The sequence below is a fragment of the Pieris rapae genome, chromosome 12 (assembly GCF_905147795.1).
Source record: "Pieris rapae chromosome 12, ilPieRapa1.1, whole genome shotgun sequence".
Lineage (NCBI taxonomy): Eukaryota > Metazoa > Arthropoda > Insecta > Lepidoptera > Pieridae > Pieris > Pieris rapae.
In genome coordinates, this window is record NC_059520.1 from 6,842,697 (window position 1) to 6,864,043 (window position 21,347).

The 21,347-nt window shown below is 31.7% G+C and overlaps 4 protein-coding genes across 5 annotated transcripts; 3 read left to right on the forward strand and 1 right to left on the reverse strand.

Annotated features, from left to right (window-relative positions):
- Window positions 1–1,875: 1,875 nt before the first annotated feature.
- Window positions 1,876–8,226, reverse strand: LOC111002294. Its single transcript, XM_022272445.2, has 9 exons — window positions 8,086–8,226; window positions 7,609–7,746; window positions 7,114–7,293; window positions 6,519–6,780; window positions 5,851–6,032; window positions 4,672–4,753; window positions 3,686–3,848; window positions 2,709–2,879; window positions 1,876–2,043 (listed from the first exon to the last, which is right to left on the reverse strand). Exons 1-9 carry the CDS (start codon window positions 8,110–8,112, stop codon window positions 2,016–2,018), a joined length of 1,233 nt encoding a protein of 410 aa, XP_022128137.2. The 5' UTR covers window positions 8,113–8,226; the 3' UTR covers window positions 1,876–2,015.
- A 1,590-nt stretch (window positions 8,227–9,816) lies between these two features.
- LOC111002284 lies at window positions 9,817–12,748 on the forward strand. Of its 2 annotated transcripts, none has more exons than XM_022272434.2 (2): window positions 9,817–10,009; window positions 10,108–12,748. In XM_022272434.2, the coding sequence occupies exon 2, from the start codon at window positions 10,109–10,111 to the stop codon at window positions 12,083–12,085; it is 1,977 nt and encodes a 658-aa protein (XP_022128126.2). In that variant the 5' UTR covers window positions 9,817–10,009; window position 10,108; the 3' UTR covers window positions 12,086–12,748. The 2 variants fall into 2 exon arrangements, with proteins under 2 accessions (XP_022128126.2, XP_045486541.1); XM_045630585.1 differs by having other exon boundaries at window positions 9,817–10,005.
- A 727-nt stretch (window positions 12,749–13,475) lies between these two features.
- Window positions 13,476–16,328, forward strand: LOC111001940. The gene is made up of 2 exons (XM_022272018.2): window positions 13,476–13,795; window positions 14,353–16,328. Exons 1-2 carry the CDS (start codon window positions 13,791–13,793, stop codon window positions 16,307–16,309), a joined length of 1,962 nt encoding a protein of 653 aa, XP_022127710.2. The 5' UTR covers window positions 13,476–13,790; the 3' UTR covers window positions 16,310–16,328.
- Window positions 16,329–19,613: 3,285 nt separating this feature from the next.
- LOC111001613 (uncharacterized protein C18orf19 homolog A) lies at window positions 19,614–21,258 on the forward strand. Its single transcript, XM_022271549.2, has 3 exons — window positions 19,614–20,096; window positions 20,286–20,431; window positions 20,733–21,258. The coding sequence occupies exons 1-3, from the start codon at window positions 19,732–19,734 to the stop codon at window positions 20,969–20,971; spliced, it is 750 nt and encodes a 249-aa protein (XP_022127241.2). The 5' UTR covers window positions 19,614–19,731; the 3' UTR covers window positions 20,972–21,258.
- The last annotated feature ends 89 nt before the right edge of the window (window positions 21,259–21,347 follow it).

Here is a 21,347-nt window from a genome sequence, read left to right on the forward strand (position 1 = left end):
GAATTCTTTATCTGTTTATTTTACCACATGTGAGTTTAGCAGCCTGGTATGATAGACGCTGTGGATTTTTGGCCGAAGGTATGCCGATTCCACACTATATTTTTCTTTACGGTAAGAGGGGTGGGGGGGTTTAAAATTTGATGATAGTGCAATAACTAACACCACAATGCCCAGATCGTTCATCTCAAACATGTTACATCAATGAATTAGGATTTTTCAACATCCTTATGGTTCCTACTTCCATCGTAATTAATTTTATATGTAGAGTGCCAAATAATATCTTTTATTTAATTATCAGATAGGAAAATTAGAGAAAGATTTAAATATATTTTCAAACGTCGAGTTACATTCCCGTTAATATTCTAGTAAGGGATGAGAAATACTAATTTGATGTTACCAATAATAAATTATTTTTTGATAAACAAGGAGGTGTTACAATGTGTAATGCCAAAATGATAATTTCTTATGAAAGTTACTTACGACTAACATTAGGCAACGAAAGCGATATTTTGATTCTACCTGATACTTGATGACAATTACAGTTTAACAAAATTAATCATTTAGATTATCCCATGCCCACAAATAAAGGCAAGGAAATAAATAAAAGGACTTGTATGCTTTTAGTGAACTTTGAGAGTCGTATTTATTTTAATAAACAATTAATACCGATTTATTTAGTGCACATCATAAATAACACATTATTTTACCTATTCCACAGAATAAAATTTTAGTAGGTACGTAAAGCGTACACATGTTATAGCCTATAGGATTAGAGAAACTAAGTATAATTCTCGTAATACAATACGTTTTTGACATATTGTATGTTTCTACGCTGATACAAAGCTAAATAAATTTACAACTACTTTCGTAATGACTTAAAACATTTATCAGGTACATTAGCAAACTTATCAAAGTTTTATACACAAAATATAAAATGTTCCAACTTCAGGTAAATTTCAATTTCGAATAAAAACATCAATGTATGTTTGCGTAGGTACGTCAAAAGTGAAATGTTATACAGTCACAATTGTTTAAATAGTTTGAACCAAATTGTAACTGATTTTTTATCAAAAAACATTATTTAGATACGGATAAAGCATTATTAACAATATTTCTAATAAAATTGCCTACACTACAACTGTCGTTTCCTTAAAAATTTACAATAGGCACCGTTTTAAGCAAACTACGTCTAAATAAAAATTTACAAACACTAAACTTAAGTTTTGATTGAAATATTAGTTAGAAGTTACTATTGTGCGAGCGATTTGTGTTAATCATCTTCTGTTCCTTGTTTGATCCCATTTACAATCATGTTTATATTGATTATCGCACGCGTTCTTTAATAAATGTTTACGCAGGGTTACTTAAACAATTTTTTTTACGTACATAAACGTGAATTTATCTCATAATTTACATAACTCGACCTTTCAACAGTCATGATTAGCGAATGACAGCCACGTATATGCATATAATGTAGTTTATATATCTGTTAAAGATTTTTTTTGTTAAAAAAAATGAATGGAAAAAAATAATGATTTCTAAAGCACAAAACCAAATATTGGATAAGGACACCAGAAAATCTAAATATTACGCTTTTTTATAAAATAACAACAATATAAATTAATACTAACTTGATAGATGATATTGAATATTTATGTTAGAATTTAACCGTAAAAACTACTTTATGTTTAAAACTTTATTATGTGTTTTATTCATAATGAATGTTTATATTTCTTTACAATTAATTTAAAAAAAAATTATTGCATATTGTTGTGATATTAACAAACATAAAAATCGCGTGCGATAATCTAGCATTACGTTTTATCATAACATGAATTTTAATGTTATAAATATGTCAAATTCGAATTCGTCGAAACCATTATCACTTAAATGATAAATTGAAAAGTAATTGAAGGCACAGAATATGATTAAATTGATTTATATTTGATCTTTCAGACTGTCTTTTTCTAATCTAAACTAAAAAGAATCATGCACGACGTTGGATACGTTGGTTTTCAAAGACGAGTCGTTCTATTGTAGCAGCTAAAACAAATAAATTATATTAGGTTATTTATTATATACACGATGGATCTTTTAAACCCTAACGAGGAAATATTTAGAAAGTGACCTAGTGAATATAATTTTGATAAGACATTTTTCCTCATTTTTGTTTGACATTAGGTTATTTATATACCTCCAAATGGTGATAAAAATTCCATCCTGTATCACACTCAACCTCTACTTGAGTACTACTTTATAAGTAAAAAGTTGCATTAAGAAACTTATTCCGCTAGTTAGGAACACAATAATGAACTATGCACTTAAGTCGTGAGAAAATGTTCGCAAATATATTTTCAATACTTGTCTAATAGAAAAAACAGTTACATTAAACTAATTAAATTTAATAGAGAAAAGGCACTACCTAAAGCAAATTCTCTTAGTCTTTAATTCTCACTACTAAAAATTCAAACATTTAAGAATTAAAAACAAGACATCCAAACAGACTTTAGCTTTATATGTCCTGCCGTGTCCTTTATGAAATGAAAAAATGCATGTTTTTTTAAAAGAATCTACATTTGACCTCAATTTATTGTAGTCGCTTTTTTCATTTGTCATTACTAAAAAATCTCATATCTCTACATTTTTAATCGACACGACTTTGTCGAATAAAAGGACAGAGAATTATCAGCGTAATATTCTGAGCATACCTTTCAAGTAATCTCCGCTTTAGTTCTGGTGGATAACTAACAAATATGTAATGGTCGTCGTGATCTTCGTCGAGCATGGCGTCTTCGGCGCCAAGGCGCTCGCCACGCGTTGGCGACGAGTGCGTTGTCATGGAAACGGACGCGCTGCCCGCTATACTTCCCTCTTCAGAACTGAAAGCATATCCGATGTGGTTACAGAGATTTATATATATTTATAATAAATAAATAAATAAATTTTTCGCAACTTTTGGGCCAAAAGGATTGATCGTTTTTAAGTAAACAGCTTTGCATTATATGTGCCGGAAATAAGATATATTTTGGTGTGTCCAACTTCAGTTATTATTATTCAAATTATGTATGGAATATGTGTATATAGATATAAAATGAAAATGATTTATGGAACATATTTTGCGCGGCTCTCACGGTCATGATTAACAAAGAAATAATATGGAACGGATTTAAAAACTTTGTATCTTTTTATTTTTTGACATTAGTAAACATGCATTTTTAAAAATGCCAGAAAAATATAACAATAAAAAATTTTAGATTCATATCCATATATTCAAAACAAATTAAACATCATTGTATAATAGTCTTGTGTGCAGTTTCAATATAATACAGTTATTTTGAGGCCACATTATGAAACACATATGTAACGACTTGAGCGTTTACAAAAATATCTAAGGTCTACTTTTCTCCAATGTCGTTTCAAAAAAGGGCTTCATACATACGAAAGTATGTACTTTACATGTTGTCAATGGAGAATCGAAGAAAATTATAATTATTCGATAAAATCATAAGTATCTTTGATTAAATAGTGGAAGACATAGACTAGCCAGTTCGTATAAAAGTTATATTTCTTATCTACTAATCTATCTGATAACTAAATTACACAGAATACAGAAAAGAATAAGTCAGTATGACTGTATGACTGTCGTGTATTTAGACCACGTATATAGTGACTTCATAATACTTACTCAAACACAATCCAAATGATGTAGTAGCACATACAAAGAGCGAGTGCAAGGCCTGTGGCCAGGGCAATTAATAGAGGCCAGGGGAAAGCCCTGGCGGCAGGTGTCGTATCTTCCCAGTACCGGTCGCAACTAAGGTACCAACAGACTGCTCGTTGCATCTCTTCTGTAAACGATGTTTTTATAATGTGAATCTGACTCTCAGTTCTACACTGAATTTTACCCCATATAGATATATTATGTATTGTATAGATCAGTAATGTAGAAAGTAAGATTCTCTATATGTATTAGGCGTAGAGTTTTGTCGTGCCATAGATTAAATGAAGTAGCTAAATTGGTTTGTCATTTGATAAATAAAGTTTATAATATTGATAACTAAAAATACAAGTGTAGTAAATATTGACAATGAGAGCATTAGCTTAAACTTAATAATTTTTATTATTAAGTAAAATAAAGTAAAGCTGAGACACGTGCCTTTTACGCACATACAATCTTATCTTATCTTATATCTTTAAACGAGCAATTCTTGTATATACATATATTTATATATATATATATATATAATTGGAATCTCGGGATCGGCTCCAACGATTTTAATGAAATTTAGTATACGGGGAGTTTCGGGGGCGATAAATCGATAGAAATAGGAATAAATGATAGAAAATAACAGAAAGGTGGTGTTTTAGTAGTCCCAATTTAAACTGAAAAATTTATCTTCCTGACATCTATCGGCGAATAATAATACTATTTTTTGTTTAAATTGCTTTAACGACACAACAACACTAAAGCTATTCCAGCATATATATTCTATATTGTTCATATTTCATCCTTTTATTAGTATGTAATTCGTACTTAAGTATAATTTCCAAAAAACACAATTTATAAAAAAATAAAAATACCGAGCAAAGCTCGGCCATCCAGGTACTATAATGTTAACCAAATTGTGATAAGTTATGACAGTTTCAAATCAATTAAAATAATACATTTACCTTCGAGTTCAGTAAATTGTGGCTGAGTGAGGTGTAGAAGAAGTGTTGCAATGCACGAATGAACAACTTTTTCACAGCGCACCTGAAATATATAATGTTTAAACTCGGTACGAACAAAACAGGACTTGTTAATTAATAGAATAGGAATATCTTTTAATCATTATTAATACGGTTAGAATAACTTTATTTCTCATATGAATTAAAAAATTCGCTTACTGAGAAAAACATTACAAGACTAAATAATTGTTATTAGAACGCATAGAAGGTACCTATACAAAAATTCACAAAACAAATACAGTAACAAAAATGCAGGTAGACACAACAGACTTGAAACGGTCAACCACTGTCAACCACAACGGACTTATTACTAGATGTGGCATTGATGGCATAGCCTGATATAACAGGTTTATATTAATTACTTTTTATATTTATACATTATTTATTATATTATATATAAATTTATATATCATATTTATACATTATATTATATGTATTATATTTTGCTATACTATATTATATATATATTTAATAAGACTATTTTATTTTTAGTTTATTGTTCTATTTAGATATTTTAGGTAAATACATTTATATGATTGATATGGGTTCATAAAATATTTTATGTACCTATTGGGTTTTATTTGTTTTTGTCTAATAAAAGTAATTAATAATTAATATTTAAACTTTAGCGGTGTAAATCTAATCTAAACGGGGTAATAACTGGCAGTAAATGTAAAATTAAATTCATTTAATATTTCTTTTTGTTGACGTTCATAAGTGTACATTGTTACGTACATGAATAAATAAATTTTGAATTTAAATTAAAAAGAAAACGTTAGCAACAAACTGGGCCATATGATCCAAATAATCTTAGTAAGCACACCAAAACTATACGGATAATTACAAAAAACCAATGGCGCTAAACTTTGTATGTTTGTATGGTTTGGGTCTCAGAATTCTGTATTTGTTTCGTGATCACATGTTTTTTTATTCTAATAGGTAATAAGATAATTAGCCTTCTGTGCCTGGCACACACGTTTGAATTTGGAACTTTTTGGAAACGTTTGACATTTTAGTTTCAGTTCTAAAATTTAATTTAAAAAATAATTATGGTATATTTGTACGTTTACATTGCGTAAATGTGTATAGTTTTCTTTAATATAAAGATGTTTTCAATTATACCTTTAACCTCTGAAGTTTATTAGGATCGCAGGCAGCTCTTTCTGCTTGCAGGTCAGCGAGCCTCTTCTGCCTGCTGTCAGGTGGCAACGAAGACTCCACTGTGTCAGCATCACAAAGTTCCGCCGTTTGATTCGTATCACCGTCGCTTTCTTCTCTTTTCTTTTCTCCGTTGTCTATTATTTCTTTAAAAATAAAAAATACTGTTTTTATCAAAAGTATAATGCATATCTGTGTAACCAAATTATAATTGTAATTTTCATTGTAAATAGTCAAAAATCAGGGACACAATTAAACACAATGTTTTTCGAATGATTTTCTATCGAGACCTGATCAAACTTTTAGTTTAAAATCTTCTAATGAGTTGGTGCTCACCTCGGATCAGCGTGAGCAGTAGGTATGTTGTGGATTATAATATCACAAATTGGATTTTAATATGTAGGTGACCAAATTAGCTGTTAACGTTATATCGTTGATACATGAATATCTAACAGTATTGTTGACTTTAACTCCTATCAGTTTACTACACCGGCCAGTGAAATGCTTCAGAAAGTTGTATCAGCTCCCGCAGTTTTCGCTCTTATATGAAATAACTTTTGCGGTTGTGTAGATTTTTCTTCATTGCAAGCAACTACTTATCTCTATATAATATTTGTGATCATAATACAGACCTATTTCCTCACTATCAGGTTCGATCCGAGGACAGTCAGGCACCGGTAATGGGGGAGGCCTCGGCCTTTGCCGACGTCGAATGGGTACCTTAGCGACACTTCTAGTAGCCGCCGGCGCGAGAGCTTTTCTCGCTGACTCTAAATCCTGCCACACTTCTACGTCAGTGCTGGGTAAGATTCCGTCACTCATAAGGCCGTGTGCAATGAGTACTTGACACCGCATTATATCACAATAGTCTGCTAGACATACTGCATCTTCAGCCTACAATTTTAAGATAAATAAATTTCTTACCTACCTAGCTAATAAACAATAGATATTACTTGATATACGAGTAACTTTTCATTGCTTAAACAATTCATGGTAGATTCAAATGATAGATAGGTAAAATTAAATAAAATTATTTATGAAAAATAAAGTTTTCGTTTATTTATGTTTGACAATTTAAAACTTGGCCATGACTTGAAATTTAAAAAAAAATATATTTACATAGATAACTATCCACTGATAAACAAAATCATCTTTATTATTTACCTACATTTTGTGATTTTTACGCATGCCATGCACATCAGAAAGAAGTTATTTAAAATTGCTTGCCTTATTTATTTGGGTCTTATGTCGTTGGTCAAAGTGAGCGTCAAGGTGTCGCTCCTCGTAAAAGGATTTGCCGCAAAATGCACAGGTCCATTGAGAAGAACGGTGCTGCAACTTTGCAGCATGTTGTGGCGCGAATATATCTCGTGCGGGGTGGAATGGACACTCTAGAGGTAATTTTACCTGCAAAATATTTAAAAGTAACTACTAATTAGAATACATAGGGGTCTTGGCTGAAGCGTCAGAATTTATTTAATTTATTTACTTAGTATGTATAGTGTAGATTTTAGTGCCTCCCGCACACTAAGCGCCTAACGCTGCAATGATTAACTTTACGTCCTTATTATGGATGTTCAGACACCGCTTATTTCCTAACATATAATGTTTTAAGCATTAGCCCTTCCACCCAAATAATAATTATATGTTTCACGTACTTTAAGTAACATTAATACATAATTAATGTCTCCTAGATTATATTATATGTCTTTATTACCATACCTGAAATCTTTCTAACACCGGTAGCCATTTGCTTTGTATAATTTTCCTTACGATTTTGGAGTTGTCACGAGAACATGTTATTTTGAAAACCGAGGGCCCTGGCCATGGTATTAGCGTCAGGAACAGCAGGGTCAAGACCTGAAAACGTCAAATATAATTTTAACAATAATAAATATGCTAAAGAGTATTAGAAACGACCTTTTCAACAAGGATTTAATAAAATTGATAGCTTAGAAGCGAAACATAAAATATTGATACCTTTCCTATAGAAATAATATGAAAGAATGTAACCGTGAGCATGTAACATGTTTGTTTATGTATCTAGCAGATAATTGCTATGTCGTTGCAATTATATTTCATCAGACAGCTACTATGGTAGCTAATACAAGCGGTGCGTAGGGCTCAGAACATCAGCATTAGGTTATGTTATTAAAATATCGATTTTGCGCAAATATCCTTACAAGAAAAATCACTTACCTCGAGGGAAAACGACGTGGTCCTCATTCATATCTTGTAACCCACAAGTTGTTTGTGAAAAACCTTTAACAAGCTTACTAAAATAATTCAGGAAGTTCCCCTCATGAAGCTGACATACGAGGCTTTCGGCGCATGCGCGTAACTCCCCCATTTCGACAACTGCAATAAATTTACATTCACGAGGGTTGGCTAAAATGATATCAACATTCACCGAATATATAATAACAGCATATCTAGGCAATTTGGTAATTGATTTTGTTTAAATGGCTTACTACAAGACAAAATACAATATGTATGAACTTTTTTTTAACATTACACATTTAAATTACCAATATATCTATTTAATATGCTTGTATACCAGCGTGGCTTAGTAGTCTACTTACCGTATATGTCAGAGGTATTGGGTTCGATTTTTGGCGAAACACTAACTGTTTGGGGACATAAATTAAAAATCACGGAATTTTTTCTCGTATACCCTAAATAGGGATTGCTGACATCAAAAACACTTCAATCAAAAAAGTCAATCTAGACTTAGTGTCACGTTTTATGTGATTTCCTTTATTAACGTCTATTATACCTCTTAAAGTATCAGTTGAAAACTTTTCTTTTAATAAAATTATAATCAATTAGCACGGCTATATTCATCATTTACTTACATATTCAGAGTCTCTCTATTTTCACACTATGTATTCTTAATTACATAAGATGTTACCATAAAAAATCGAACCACAAATTCGTTTTACAATGGCACAATGTTTTCGTATCAATACAATTATTTCACTAACAATCCGATAAGCTGTAATTAGTAACAAAAATGTTTGTTATGCTAGGAGTGTTAGCATTGTAAGTGCGCTAGAATCACGCATGGGTCTAAAATTGGAAATAAAAGTAAGTAATAATATAAAATCAGTTATGTCGGCACTCGGCAAACCTCATACAAGGTTTCCAAATTCTTGGTTCTCAATCTAAAAACTATACTGTTATTTGGGCTTGGACGCATGAAAGGATAACATCGTGAAATCGGCAAGTGTTAGATCGAAAAATCGACGATATATCAGGCAAAGATGGCATTGTGCTTTTTATATAAGAAAAATGATCATCATGACTTAGAGAACCACCTGAACCACACAACTTTTAATGATTTAAAAAATAAATGAATGTAGAAGAGAACAAGACAGAGCTCTTTTAATATGGTGTCATTAAAAAAAGTACTAAAATATATTTTTTTTCTACATGTAACATAATGTACGCACTTATGAACTGGGTACACATACGATTTAATTTCGGTTCAAAATCTTCGGGATTTATTATTTTTCTATATTAAATTCAAAAAAGTATGTGAAAAATACATAGTTTCAAATTCAACTCGGTTGCATGTCCTCCTAACCTTTGAGTATTATGTAAATTTTTCTATATTTTCTTATCAATTGCATGCTGCACAATGCACATAACATGTCACACCCTCACTTGCAGACTTCGTGCCGTAGAATATCTCGTGATTAACTTTAATCCTTACGTGACTTCAAAATACAATTTATTATTTTATTTTTCTTGCAAAGCGCGTGGAATTTAAGGGGCTGTAAAATACTGAAACGAAAAAAAATGTGCATACTTTAATAGGGCTAGATGCCTTTTAGATATTTGTTATTTAACAAATTTTGATATAATGTGCATGGTACAGACGGGTGTACTTTGTCATTGCGCATGCTCCCAGCTTCTGGTCCACTCAGATAGGGCAAGGCTCTCGCGGAGAGTTGACTTCTAAACAATAATAAACTTAATCTTTTGTATATTGTGTACGAGAGCTCCCAATATGATATTAATTAATTCACACGTTGATTTTTTCAAATTGTGTATTGATAACATGCAACCTGTGTTACGTTAACCCCTAAGATTGTGGTATCAAGATGCAATGATCATGTAGGTAAGTTTTTTTGTTTAATCTAAATATTTTCCAACATAAATTTGTTCAAACCAATATTTTTCCACTAAATACATTAAAACAACATTATCTCTTTTCAGAATGGTGATTATTAAACATCATTCCGATCACGCCAGGAAGATAACCATTCGCTTCCGATATGTCATTGGATTTGTGCTAGTAATCGGAACTACATTTTTTCTATTTCTGCTCAGTAATAATCCCCTTATATTATTTATGAATGAAAACTATGCAAGAGCTTCTTTTAAACCATATACTGTAAACTTCTCTCAATCCGACGGCAGTTTCACAATAAAAACTGAAGGATGCACAATACCTAAACTGCAGCCATTTGATGACAATGTTAAAAAGTTCATAGAGAGACCAAAGCATATAAAACAATGTGAAAACTTCAACACATCGTTCTTAGAAAACAATAGAACTCACATTTGGATTAATCATAAGAACTTACGGTACTTTAACTTGAGTGATAGTAAGAATATTACTTGTTGCTATAAATCTTTCTATCGGCCGCTTGTGATCGACGACATATCATCCGCCGATATTGATGACAGAGTCAAGTATAATGACTGCATTGAGTTCACCAGCTTCATCGAAGTCACCAATGAATTCGTCAAAGTGTCTTGTGTCTACGAATACACTACGATTTACGAACAATTTTTTGCTTTCACGCCAAAGAAACCGCTACTCAACGTAAGGGAAGATTTAAATGAAGAACAGGAATTTTACAATGTAATCGTGATGGGTATTGATGCTATTTCTAGACTTAATTTTCATAGAACTATGCCTAGGACGTTAGCATTTCTGAAAAAGAGAGGAGCAATTGAGTTGCTAGGATACAATAAAGTAGGTGATAACACTTTCCCAAATCTAGTTCCCATGCTTCTAGGCATACGAGAACAAGATTTAAAAAACACATGTTGGCCAAATACTAAATCAACGTTTGATAACTGCCCTTTTATATGGAATGCTTATAAAGATGCAGGATACTATACAGCGTTCGGTGAAGATAGTGCAAGCTTGGGAACATTTAATTTTGAAAAATTTGGATTCATCCAAAGTCCTGTAGATTATTATCTACATACATTTATGCATGAAGCGGAGAAATATTCAGGTAATAATAGAGATTTCAACTCTTATATTTGTATGGGAAATGTATTCTTTTATAATGTTCTCCTTGAGTATATTGAGAACTTAACGAATGCTTTGAAGTCAATGAAGGTTTTTGGTCTTTTTTGGGAAGTAACAATGAGTCATGATTATTTAAATTATCCAATGTTAATGGATGATAGCTACGAAGAATTTCTAATTTCACTTGACGATTCCGGTACTTTGGAAAATACCGTAATAATTCTGTTGAGTGATCACGGTATAAGATGGGGCGACATCCGGTTTACTAAGCAGGGACGGTTGGAGGAGCGCTTACCATTTATTCATATTTTACTACCGCCCTCATTTCGAGAAAACTACCGAGAAGCATACAAGAACATGTATTTAAATAGCCATCGTCTAACCACACCGTTTGACATACACGCGACTCTAATAGATTTAGTCCACTTAGAATCAATAACTGATAACAATATCCAGTTAAGAAGTTCATCTCAATATAGTAAAGATAGAAGTGTAAGCCTTTTCTTATCTATACCTGATAATCGCACATGCAAAGAAGCAGGAATTGAGGACCACTGGTGCACTTGTAATAAAGGAATTAAGCTTTCGACAAATTGTGCTGAAGGTCGCCAGGCTGCCGATTATTTGATCACATACCTGAATAGATTAATAAGCAAAAATTCAAAGTGTGCAAAGCTCTTTGTCAAGGAGATAATGGAAGTTACAGAAATGATAGTTGGCACCCCTAATGAAAAAGAGGTCGGTTGGCGGGAATTTCTCATTGTAGTGCGTGTGTCTCCTAGTGACGCTGTGTTTGAAGCCACTATCCGACAGAACGAAAACGATTGGTCACTAACTGGTACAGTTAGTCGACTTAATTTATATGGGGAGCAGAGCAATTGTGAACATAATTATCAATTAAAACTGTATTGTTATTGTCAGCTATAATGTTAATAGTTGAACGCCTAATTACGTAGCCTCAAACATAATCTGTGATAAGATATATTTAGACAGTAGCCTAGTAAGTATGTTGTGATTATCTTAAACTATTATGATGTATAACTAGTATACTCGACGTAAATTAATGTTGCCGTGTTATAAATGTTTATTTTAATGTTTGCCTAATTGTTCACTAGAAGCTTGTAGTTCATCGGTTATGGAATTGATTATACTATCTTTCCCTCTAAGCATACTAAAATAATGTTGAAATGTAGGATCGATCTTATCAAACTTAAAACTTAATTTTTGTTTAATATTTTAACATCAATCTTTATAAGTGTAGGTTTTTCAATAGAGTTTAAATAAAGACAATATTTGTTGTATGACTAATAAAATCAACAGAAAGTTTACTCTTACTTACAAAGGCTTGATTTTCAATTTCTTACATCCCTTATTTCTGATTTTCCTTCTCACGCATAAGCAAAACAAGATAAATCAAACGTTGCTCATCGTTTAAAAAGCTTACTAAGAAGTTAATTTTATAAGTTTACATGCTACAGGTAATGGTAGGGTTATATAAGTCATGTCGTAACAGGGCAGGTTTTGCTACTTAAATGAGGTGATGTCTGAATCAACCTCCTATGTCAATCAATCAATCAATCAAATAATTTATTCCAACTAGATCACCTAAAATGACACTTTTAAACGTTTAATAAAATATAAAGATGATTATAGTTGCCCCTTCCAAAAGGTAGCTTCGTGTGGAGAAGAATGGGCAAGAAACTCCGCACTTACTATTTTAAAATAGAATTTACAATATTTGTATACATTAGTTAAATAATTATTATTGTTTGTTTAATATGTCACAAGGTATTTTATCGTAACATTTAGGGCCTGTTTCACAATGTATGGATAAAGTGCCAAATAGCTATGCAACACATAAATTATTCGAAAGATAAGTTCCGAATAAGATACTTCGCGTTTCATGACGAATAGCGCTATCTGACAGTCGTGAAACGCAAAAATAATGTCTATCCTACCAATAAGTAATAAATAGCTTATTCGGAATATATGTATATGTTTTACCCGCTCGCTATAACCGTTTTCATATCAATGTTAAACGCAGTTTTGTAAACCAATAATGGCCAATAGAATGCTTCGCATCTCTCGCTGAAGTTCATAATTTATATTTATTTGTTCGTTAAGTTTTAAAATGGAATCGATTCTTTCAACTTGCAACATTTGTCAATAAAACGTTATGCAAATGTGGCGTGGCTTTGTTTATAGGTTAAAAAGCCTTCGTTACCTTAATATTCAAATAATACATGGGAATTTCTTATGAAAATCACAGTCAAAAAGTAATACTATAAAATGTTGCTCATATGACGAGTTCTCGTATATATTACGTACATATGACAGCTAAGTAATAATTGCCAAAATTAATCCTAATTAACACGTTTCAATATTTGTTGAATAAGTTTATGATAAGAGCCAGGAAAAATATAGAAAAAACCCTACAATATTCAATAACTGGAAGTCATCGGTCTAATTTAGACGTAAAGTTAAAACAACCGAAACTATGCATGGTATTTTTGAGCAATTCTTTTGTTTTTAGAAGTGTACCGAATTAGTTTTTAACCATATGAGTGTGGAAGATCAAAATGACCTTTAGATACAAAGAATTGTCCACAATTTTCGAGTAACAGTCACGGCGATGATGTAAGTATGTTAAATTATAGGTAATATTGAAGATTAAATGGCAGTTTCTAAGTAGAAATTTATTTCCTAATATATAATAATAAAATAAGGGATAAATATAAATAAAAAAGGGACTTTTCAAGGTATTGAAACATACATGAATAACTTATTAATCAAATCTTAATTTCAAATTGTAATGATAAATAATGCACTAATAATTTCACGAGAAAATAAGATGAGCACTTTAAAATTAATATTTTTTAACAGCATTTCAGATAAACTAAGACAGTTTCGATTCCCATTTTGAAATATGCGTAAATAATTGTTTTAATTTAAATTAAGTTTTAAAGTATGTAACCTTGAAACTTAATGAAACTAGAACAGTGAGACATTAGGAAAACAATTCAATTTAATTATAAAACTACCTCTTCTAAGAATTAAAATACCATTAAAATTCATACTGAATCATTGATAGCGTAGGTAAGTATATCTACGATATCATTGATAAATGTTATCCATCACTAATTTGATTTTACACTTACATTATGTTAAGCGCTTAGTATTTTGTATTGTTTCAGTATGAACCGAGTTGTTCTCGGCAACGGAATTTTAGGAGTAGCGCCCGCGCGCCTCCGATATTTGTTTCTATTTGCCTTAGTCAGCGGGACGACCATTTTTATACTTTCAAACCAAAAATTTACATACGAACATCTTAATTTTGATTCGCAAGCATTCTCATACGAAGACAGAGCACAAGAACAGTTTACAATAAGAACAAAAGGATGCAGTATCGCAGCTTTACATCCTCTAGACCCCAGTATACGAAAATTCATAAACTATCCAGACACTGTCAAGCCCTGCCCAAACGAAAAGACACCGTTCCTCGACAGCAATCTAACTCATATTTGGATAAAACCTGAAAACGCAAAATTTTATAACGTTACTGGAAGGCATAAAATAAAATGCTGCTATAGATCGTTTTTTCGTCCTGTATTAGTGAATGATGTGAGTTCGTCTAATTTAGATAATCGAGTAGAGTATAGAAAATGTCAAACATTTACGGATGTTATAGAAGCACGTGATGAATTTGTCAACGTTATATGTTATGAGGGTGAAAGGATGGTTTTTGAACAATTCTTCTTATTTGCTATCGATAAAGAATTATCAAATAACATAGTGGATACCTATAAAAATAATACAGATTACAACGTTGTTGTAATTGGAATCGATGCTGTTTCGAGACTTAATTTTTACCGTACAATGCCGAAAACTTTAAATTTCTTAAAATACAAGAAAGCAGTTGAATTATTGGGATACAACAAAGTAGGGGATAATACATTTCCAAATCTAATACCAATGCTGATGGGTATCAGAGAGTCCGAATTAAAGAAAACCTGTGTTCCGAATCCAAAAGTTTCTTATTTTGATAGTTGCCCCTTCGTTTGGGAGTGGTATAAGCAAGCCGGGTTCTATACAGCTCTAGCTGAAGACAGTTCGAATCTAGGAACATTTAATTACTTGAAAGATGGATTTATAAGGTCACCAACAGATTACTATGTTCATACCTTTATTAATGAAGCTGAAAAAAACGTTGGCAATAACAAAGATTTTAATTGCTATTTATGTATGAATAATAAATATTTTTACACCGTATTATTAGATTACATTGAACACCTTCTAATAAAACTGAGGACATCAAAATTATTTGGGTTTTTCTGGGAAATAACAATGAGTCATGACTACTTAAATTACCCAATGGTCATGGACCACTATTATGAAACCTTCTTTAAGCGTTTAGATGCTCTTAAGGTATTAGATAATACTTTTATATTTCTTGTAAGCGATCACGGTATTAGATGGGGTAACATACGAGCCACGAAACAAGGCCGACTGGAAGAGCGTCTTCCATTTGTTCATATTATAGTGCCACCATCATTTAAAGATAAATACCGTGAAGCGTATGACAACCTGAAGTTAAATAGCCGGCGACTGACCACACCATTTAACATACATTCAACTCTAAATGACCTCGTAGATTTAAAGGTTATTGAAAATTCAAGTATTCAATTACGAAAAAAAGAGACATATTGGAATGATCGTAATATAAGCCTTTTCCTACCTATTCCATCAAATCGAACGTGTTCAATTGCTGACATTGATGACCATTGGTGTACATGCCATCGTGGGCGAAAGATATCGATAACAAACTCCTTAGCAGTGGAAGCAGCAGCCAGAATTATGGAAGAACTTAACAAGCTTCTAAATAATTACGAAATGTGTGCTAAGTTAGAATTAGCAGAAATTCTAGATGCAACTGAAATGGAAGCTGGAATTAAAGAAAAGAACGAAATAAGTTGGAGAGAATTTATGATTGTTATTCGAACAAATCCGAGTAATGCCGTATTTGAGGTCACAATACGACATGACGGCCAATCTTGGACGGTAATTGGAACTGCCAGTCGTCTCAACTTATACGGAAACCAAAGCCACTGTGTCAGTGACTCCCACATTAAATTATACTGTTATTGTATTTAATAAAAATATTATAAATGTTTATGTTATTTTTGTAAATCTACAGACTTTTGAAAAAAAAATTCATTTACTTAATTATAAGATTTAAATAAAATTGTAAGAATGTTGTGTTAATAAACAGTTTTTGCGTTCCTTGTGGAATATTAAATAATATATTTAATCGTGACACCTGACTAAACATAATTGTTATGCGAATAAATTGAACTATATATTAACAAAATATGGCTGATTATACAATGGATACTGCAGCTGATTAAAGTATAAGGTAATATCACTTACCAGTGACAATACAATTATAAGATCGTTGTGGCAGGCCGCAGCCGCGTCGAGCCTCCAACATTTTAATTATCTTCAAAAGTGGCTGCTGTTAACGTCAAGGCATAGTTATTAGTTAGGGTCTCGGTGTCGAGACCCTTGGTCCGTGGGGTCCTAGCGCATTAAAGCTTTTTAGGGAATTATCAAAAAGGTTAGTCGACATCACAGGAGATCGAAGAGCTGGCAGCCACCTCGCACAAAGAATTAGTCTAGCTATTCAAAGAGGGAACGCTGCTAGTATCTTCGGAACCTTGCCTAAAGGGACTCCTTTTAATAATATTTTTTAATAATTAAATTTTAAGGTTAGTTATTAGATATATTTTTAGTTTGTAATTGTGTATTAATATAATTATAAATAAATTTTAAGGCTTTATATTATTATTGTTATTAGCTTATCGAGTACCAACACCAGTGAGATTAAACTTAATGGACAAAAGGGTAATAGCTGCGATGATGACGTTCAATTGCACTAAGTTGATTGGAAAATTATTCCCACAAAGTTTTTTATTTAAATTTGTTTAAGTCTGTATATAGATGTTTGGTTTTGTAAAACTATTAATATGTCATAAAAACAGAGATGAAGTTTTTTTTTCTGAAATTCAATTTTAGGTAGATACTTTAAGGATATTTACGAGTAACCTCATCCGATACGAGAATTCGCAGTTCCAGAAGAAAATTAATGTATGAAATCTTAATTACATAATTGTATTCATTATTTGATTAAGTAATTTTTCTCGTCAATTCAAATTCCTTACAGAGTCAAAAGATATTTCTCAAAGCCTGGAATAAATGTTGGTAAACAATGTAACTGCAAGCATCATTGGCATAATGGCACTAGCGATATTGAAATTTAATATCCCCGAAGGAGGAAAATCTGAATGTTCATACATCATCATTGCTTTGAGAGCTGAGTCTCATTTACACGAGAGTTATGTAAATTACCTACATCGTTGGAACATTTGATTGAAAGCATTTGATTTAGAGCAAATGTTCGGCTCAGGTCTTAACACGCCTTTTCCTTCGATACATCCGATCCCTAAAAAAGGCGATCGCTCTGATCCGTCCAAATATCGCCCAATAGCTATAACCTCCTTATTCTCCAAAATAATGTGGAATCATTGTTAATTGCCAGCTCCTGAGGTATCTAGAGGGCTACTACCTGATAAGCGACTCTCAGTACGGCTTTCGTCGTGGTCGTTCGGCTGGTGACCTTCTTGTATACCTTACACATAGATGGGCAGAGGCAATTGAGTCCAAGGAGGAGGCGCTAGAGGTTAGTATGGACATAGCGAAAGCCTTCGATTGGGAGTGGCATAAAGCCTTCTCTCGAAGCTTCCATAAGAAATTATGCGACTGAATCTCCATATTTCTGGGCGATCGGAGCATGTCCCAACCTTAAACCCGTAACCCCAGCTTTTACTAATTTTTTGAAATTAGGTGATATTTAGTTCATAACTTTCTTTAACATTGAATAAATATATGAATTATAAATGCCAAAACTATGCATTTTTTTTAACTTTTATCATGACGTTTTATATTAATTGTTCAAATCTCACTTGGTCCCTTAGCATGTCGTTGACCCCCTAAATCAACATACTATATAGTTGGCAATTCCTGCGACACAATTACATGAAAAACGTCAAACAAAATTATCTATTGTCCAAAATGTGGTAGTGGATTTAATTTAATTAACATTAAATTAAATTACCCGGGATGCATCCATACGCCCTTTGCCGATACTATATATATACTCTTATAGAAATATCGCCTAGTTATATCGATACCAACGCCTATTAAATGAAAATTAAATTAAGGTAAAGTTTGGTTTACAGTTTTTAATTTTTATTATATAAAATAAACACTAACAATTGAAATGAAATGAAAATCCCATTCAAAACTTGGTTTTAAGGTTTAGTTATTAAAATTCAGAAGTCAGAGTAATAATTAAATTAAAATAAAATAAGTATTTTTAGATAATTTAAATAAACATTGATAAGATTTTTGTAAGTAGGTAATTCTGTATTTTATTCAATTTGGTATCTAAAAAATACAACGCGCGACAGCAGTTAATAGCCAACTAATAATCCGTGTCTCGTTTGCAACGCACTCTTAACCTCCGAGGCTTTATGATGTCAACCATTTCCAAACAAGACGTTTACCACGGAAGACCTGTATTTATTTCTCGATGAAAAAGTTTTATTGTAAATGGCCCAGTTCTAGTCATGAAATATGACTCCTAAGTTTTACATTAGAACACCGAAAGTGTACCCAGTATCTTTTTACTGCACGCATTCCTCATACCCACTCTATTGTACGGGCCGCACGACAGTTTACATCTCACCTGTACAGCTACTCGCGCGGCCTATAACCGCGCGCACCGCGCCCGATACATCGCAACAAAAACCATTATATCTGTTGGAATTTAATAACTACAACTATGAAATAAATACTAGAGAATAGCTTAACGGATATAGATTAAAATACATTTTATAATAATTAGATGCCCGTGACAACAATATTTTAAAGTTGAAATCAAACTCAATTTAGCATTTAAAACTATAAAATATTATCATAATCATAAAGTACAAATATTCAAGTTTCTTTTGATGTATGATAATTAAAGAAATATAATATGAAACTAACGACATAATTACCGACAGTCGATACACTTGTTGACAAAATTCACAAGCGGCGAGGAAAAATCGCAGCATTTGACTACCGCTTTATAAAATGATCCATGAACCACAAGGATGTTGATGCATAACCTGACTATTTACATCCGCCCTCCTAAATAATTTATTCAAGGTTATTTAGTCTAAATGGTTCACTTTCATTGTGGTTTTATGTCGCCATGAATAAGATATATTTCATCGTCTCTTCCATTAAACTTTTTATCAGTAAGTAGTTGCTCGTAAGCGGAAGAAAATTGAAACAGTCTGTAGTTATTGTGAAATCCAGAAAATTATGAGTTAATTGTCATTTATAAAAATGACAGTGTCAGTTACAGCAAATTTAATTTATCAAAAACATTGTAATTTTTCGTGATACAATAACATCATACTTTTAATAAAAATGTGTACACATTAAATATATTGTTCGGTATTTCAACTATGGCTTTGTCAATTAGAATTTTATGTAGAAATCAACGTTATGTGTTTAACATAACCAAACCGGTACAGTGGAGTATAAAAACGCAATTTTCCTTAAGGGCCTTATCTAGTGGAATTTGTTATCAAAATAGTATTCTCCAGCAGCCTTTATTTGAAAAAGAATTAAAGCTATTATGGACACCCCTGAGGCCTAGCTCCACACAAAGCAATGATGGGATAAAACCATCTCAACCTGATCAGGACAAGAAATCTGGTCTAATACAGCGGTTTAAGCAAATGTATAGAGATTATTGGTATGTTCTAGTACCAGTTCATATGGCTACATCAGCTGTTTGGTTTGGTGGATTCTACTATGCAGTCAGAAGGTAATTAAATATGAAAATAGTTATTGTTATATTGATGTTGATATTGGCTGAAATGGACCTAGAAACAACAGGACAAGCACTAAACCCCTAATTAATATTACTGTGTTGATAAATGAAAGTCAAATTTTATTTATATGAATCATTTGATAAATAAAATATGATGAAATATAACTGTAATTATTATTACAGTGGTGTTGATGTGGTAAGCCTATTAGAATCACTTGGCGTAAGTGAAAAACTAATGGAGCCACTAAAACAATCAGGAGCTGGATATTTTGCCTTCACATTTGCACTTTATAAAGCCGCAACACCTCTAAGATATGCTGCAACTTTAGGTAATGTTGAATCATAGCTTATATGTAACATATTTTTAAGTGGTATTTTAACTGTTTAATTGATTGTTTGAATATTTATAGATTTTTATATTAAGGAAATGTACTAAAAGCAATTAATTCATGAAATAATGTTAATGATCGCAATGATACTATTTTTTCATTTCTAATTAAAAAGAAAGACTATTAAATTTATCTTTACTATCTCCTTTTATAATTTTTTTACTACATAGTGAGAACTAGAAGTAGAGCTAAGAGTTAAGTTGAAGTCATAAATTATATTATAATACACATGTTACATCAGGTGGAACAACATATGCAATTAAGAAATTAACAAGTATTGGATGGATTAAACCAGTACCTTCCCGTGAGAGAATTAAAGAGATGCTTCAGGAAAAAAAAGATAATATTCAAGATAAATTCAATGAGAGCAAGCAACATTATCAAATACAAATTAAAGAAAAACAAAGTCATGTTATTGATGAAATGCGAAGATATAAAACAGAAATGCGTAATATGAAAAACAAGATTAAGAAAATGTAATAGTTTTTTAAATAAATATTTGTTATTATTATACATATTATTGTATTTATGGCGTAGCCAGTACTTGTTTAGTGTTTTTTTAATAAAACATCAAATTACTGGATGTATTTATTACTTCAATAAATTTAGAATGCTGTTAAGACTTACATAATAACTTAATCCATTCAATTGTATTACCGAAATTTACACATATTATTGAAATAATTAAGTACTGAGACAGCACTTATTTGGAATGTTTCAGAATGGCAAAATAAAAACAGATATGCAGATGTGCTGCCAAATGTTAATTAAAAATTACAAATGTATAAAATTTTAAGGAGTTAATACTTGTAACTTTGTATTTGTTTCATTTGTACCATTACAATAAATTAACCCT

Coding starts and splice junctions, on each gene's coding strand:
- LOC111002294 (XM_022272445.2), bottom strand. CDS start 8,112: ATGAGGACCACGTCGTTTTCCCTCGAG. Junction 6,781..7,113: donor ATAAGACCCAAATAAATAAG/GCAAGCAATTTT, acceptor TTAAAATTGTAG/GCTGAAGATGCAGTATGTCT. Junction 2,044..2,708: donor AAGCGGAGATTACTTGAAAG/GTATGCTCAGAA, acceptor TATTTGTTTTAG/CTGCTACAATAGAACGACTC.
- LOC111001613 (XM_022271549.2), top strand. CDS start 19,732: ATGGCTTTGTCAATTAGAATTTTATGTAGAAATCAACGTTATGTGTTT. Junction 20,097..20,285: donor TTCTACTATGCAGTCAGAAG/GTAATTAAATAT, acceptor TTATTATTACAG/TGGTGTTGATGTGGTAAGCC. Junction 20,432..20,732: donor AAGATATGCTGCAACTTTAG/GTAATGTTGAAT, acceptor ATGTTACATCAG/GTGGAACAACATATGCAATT.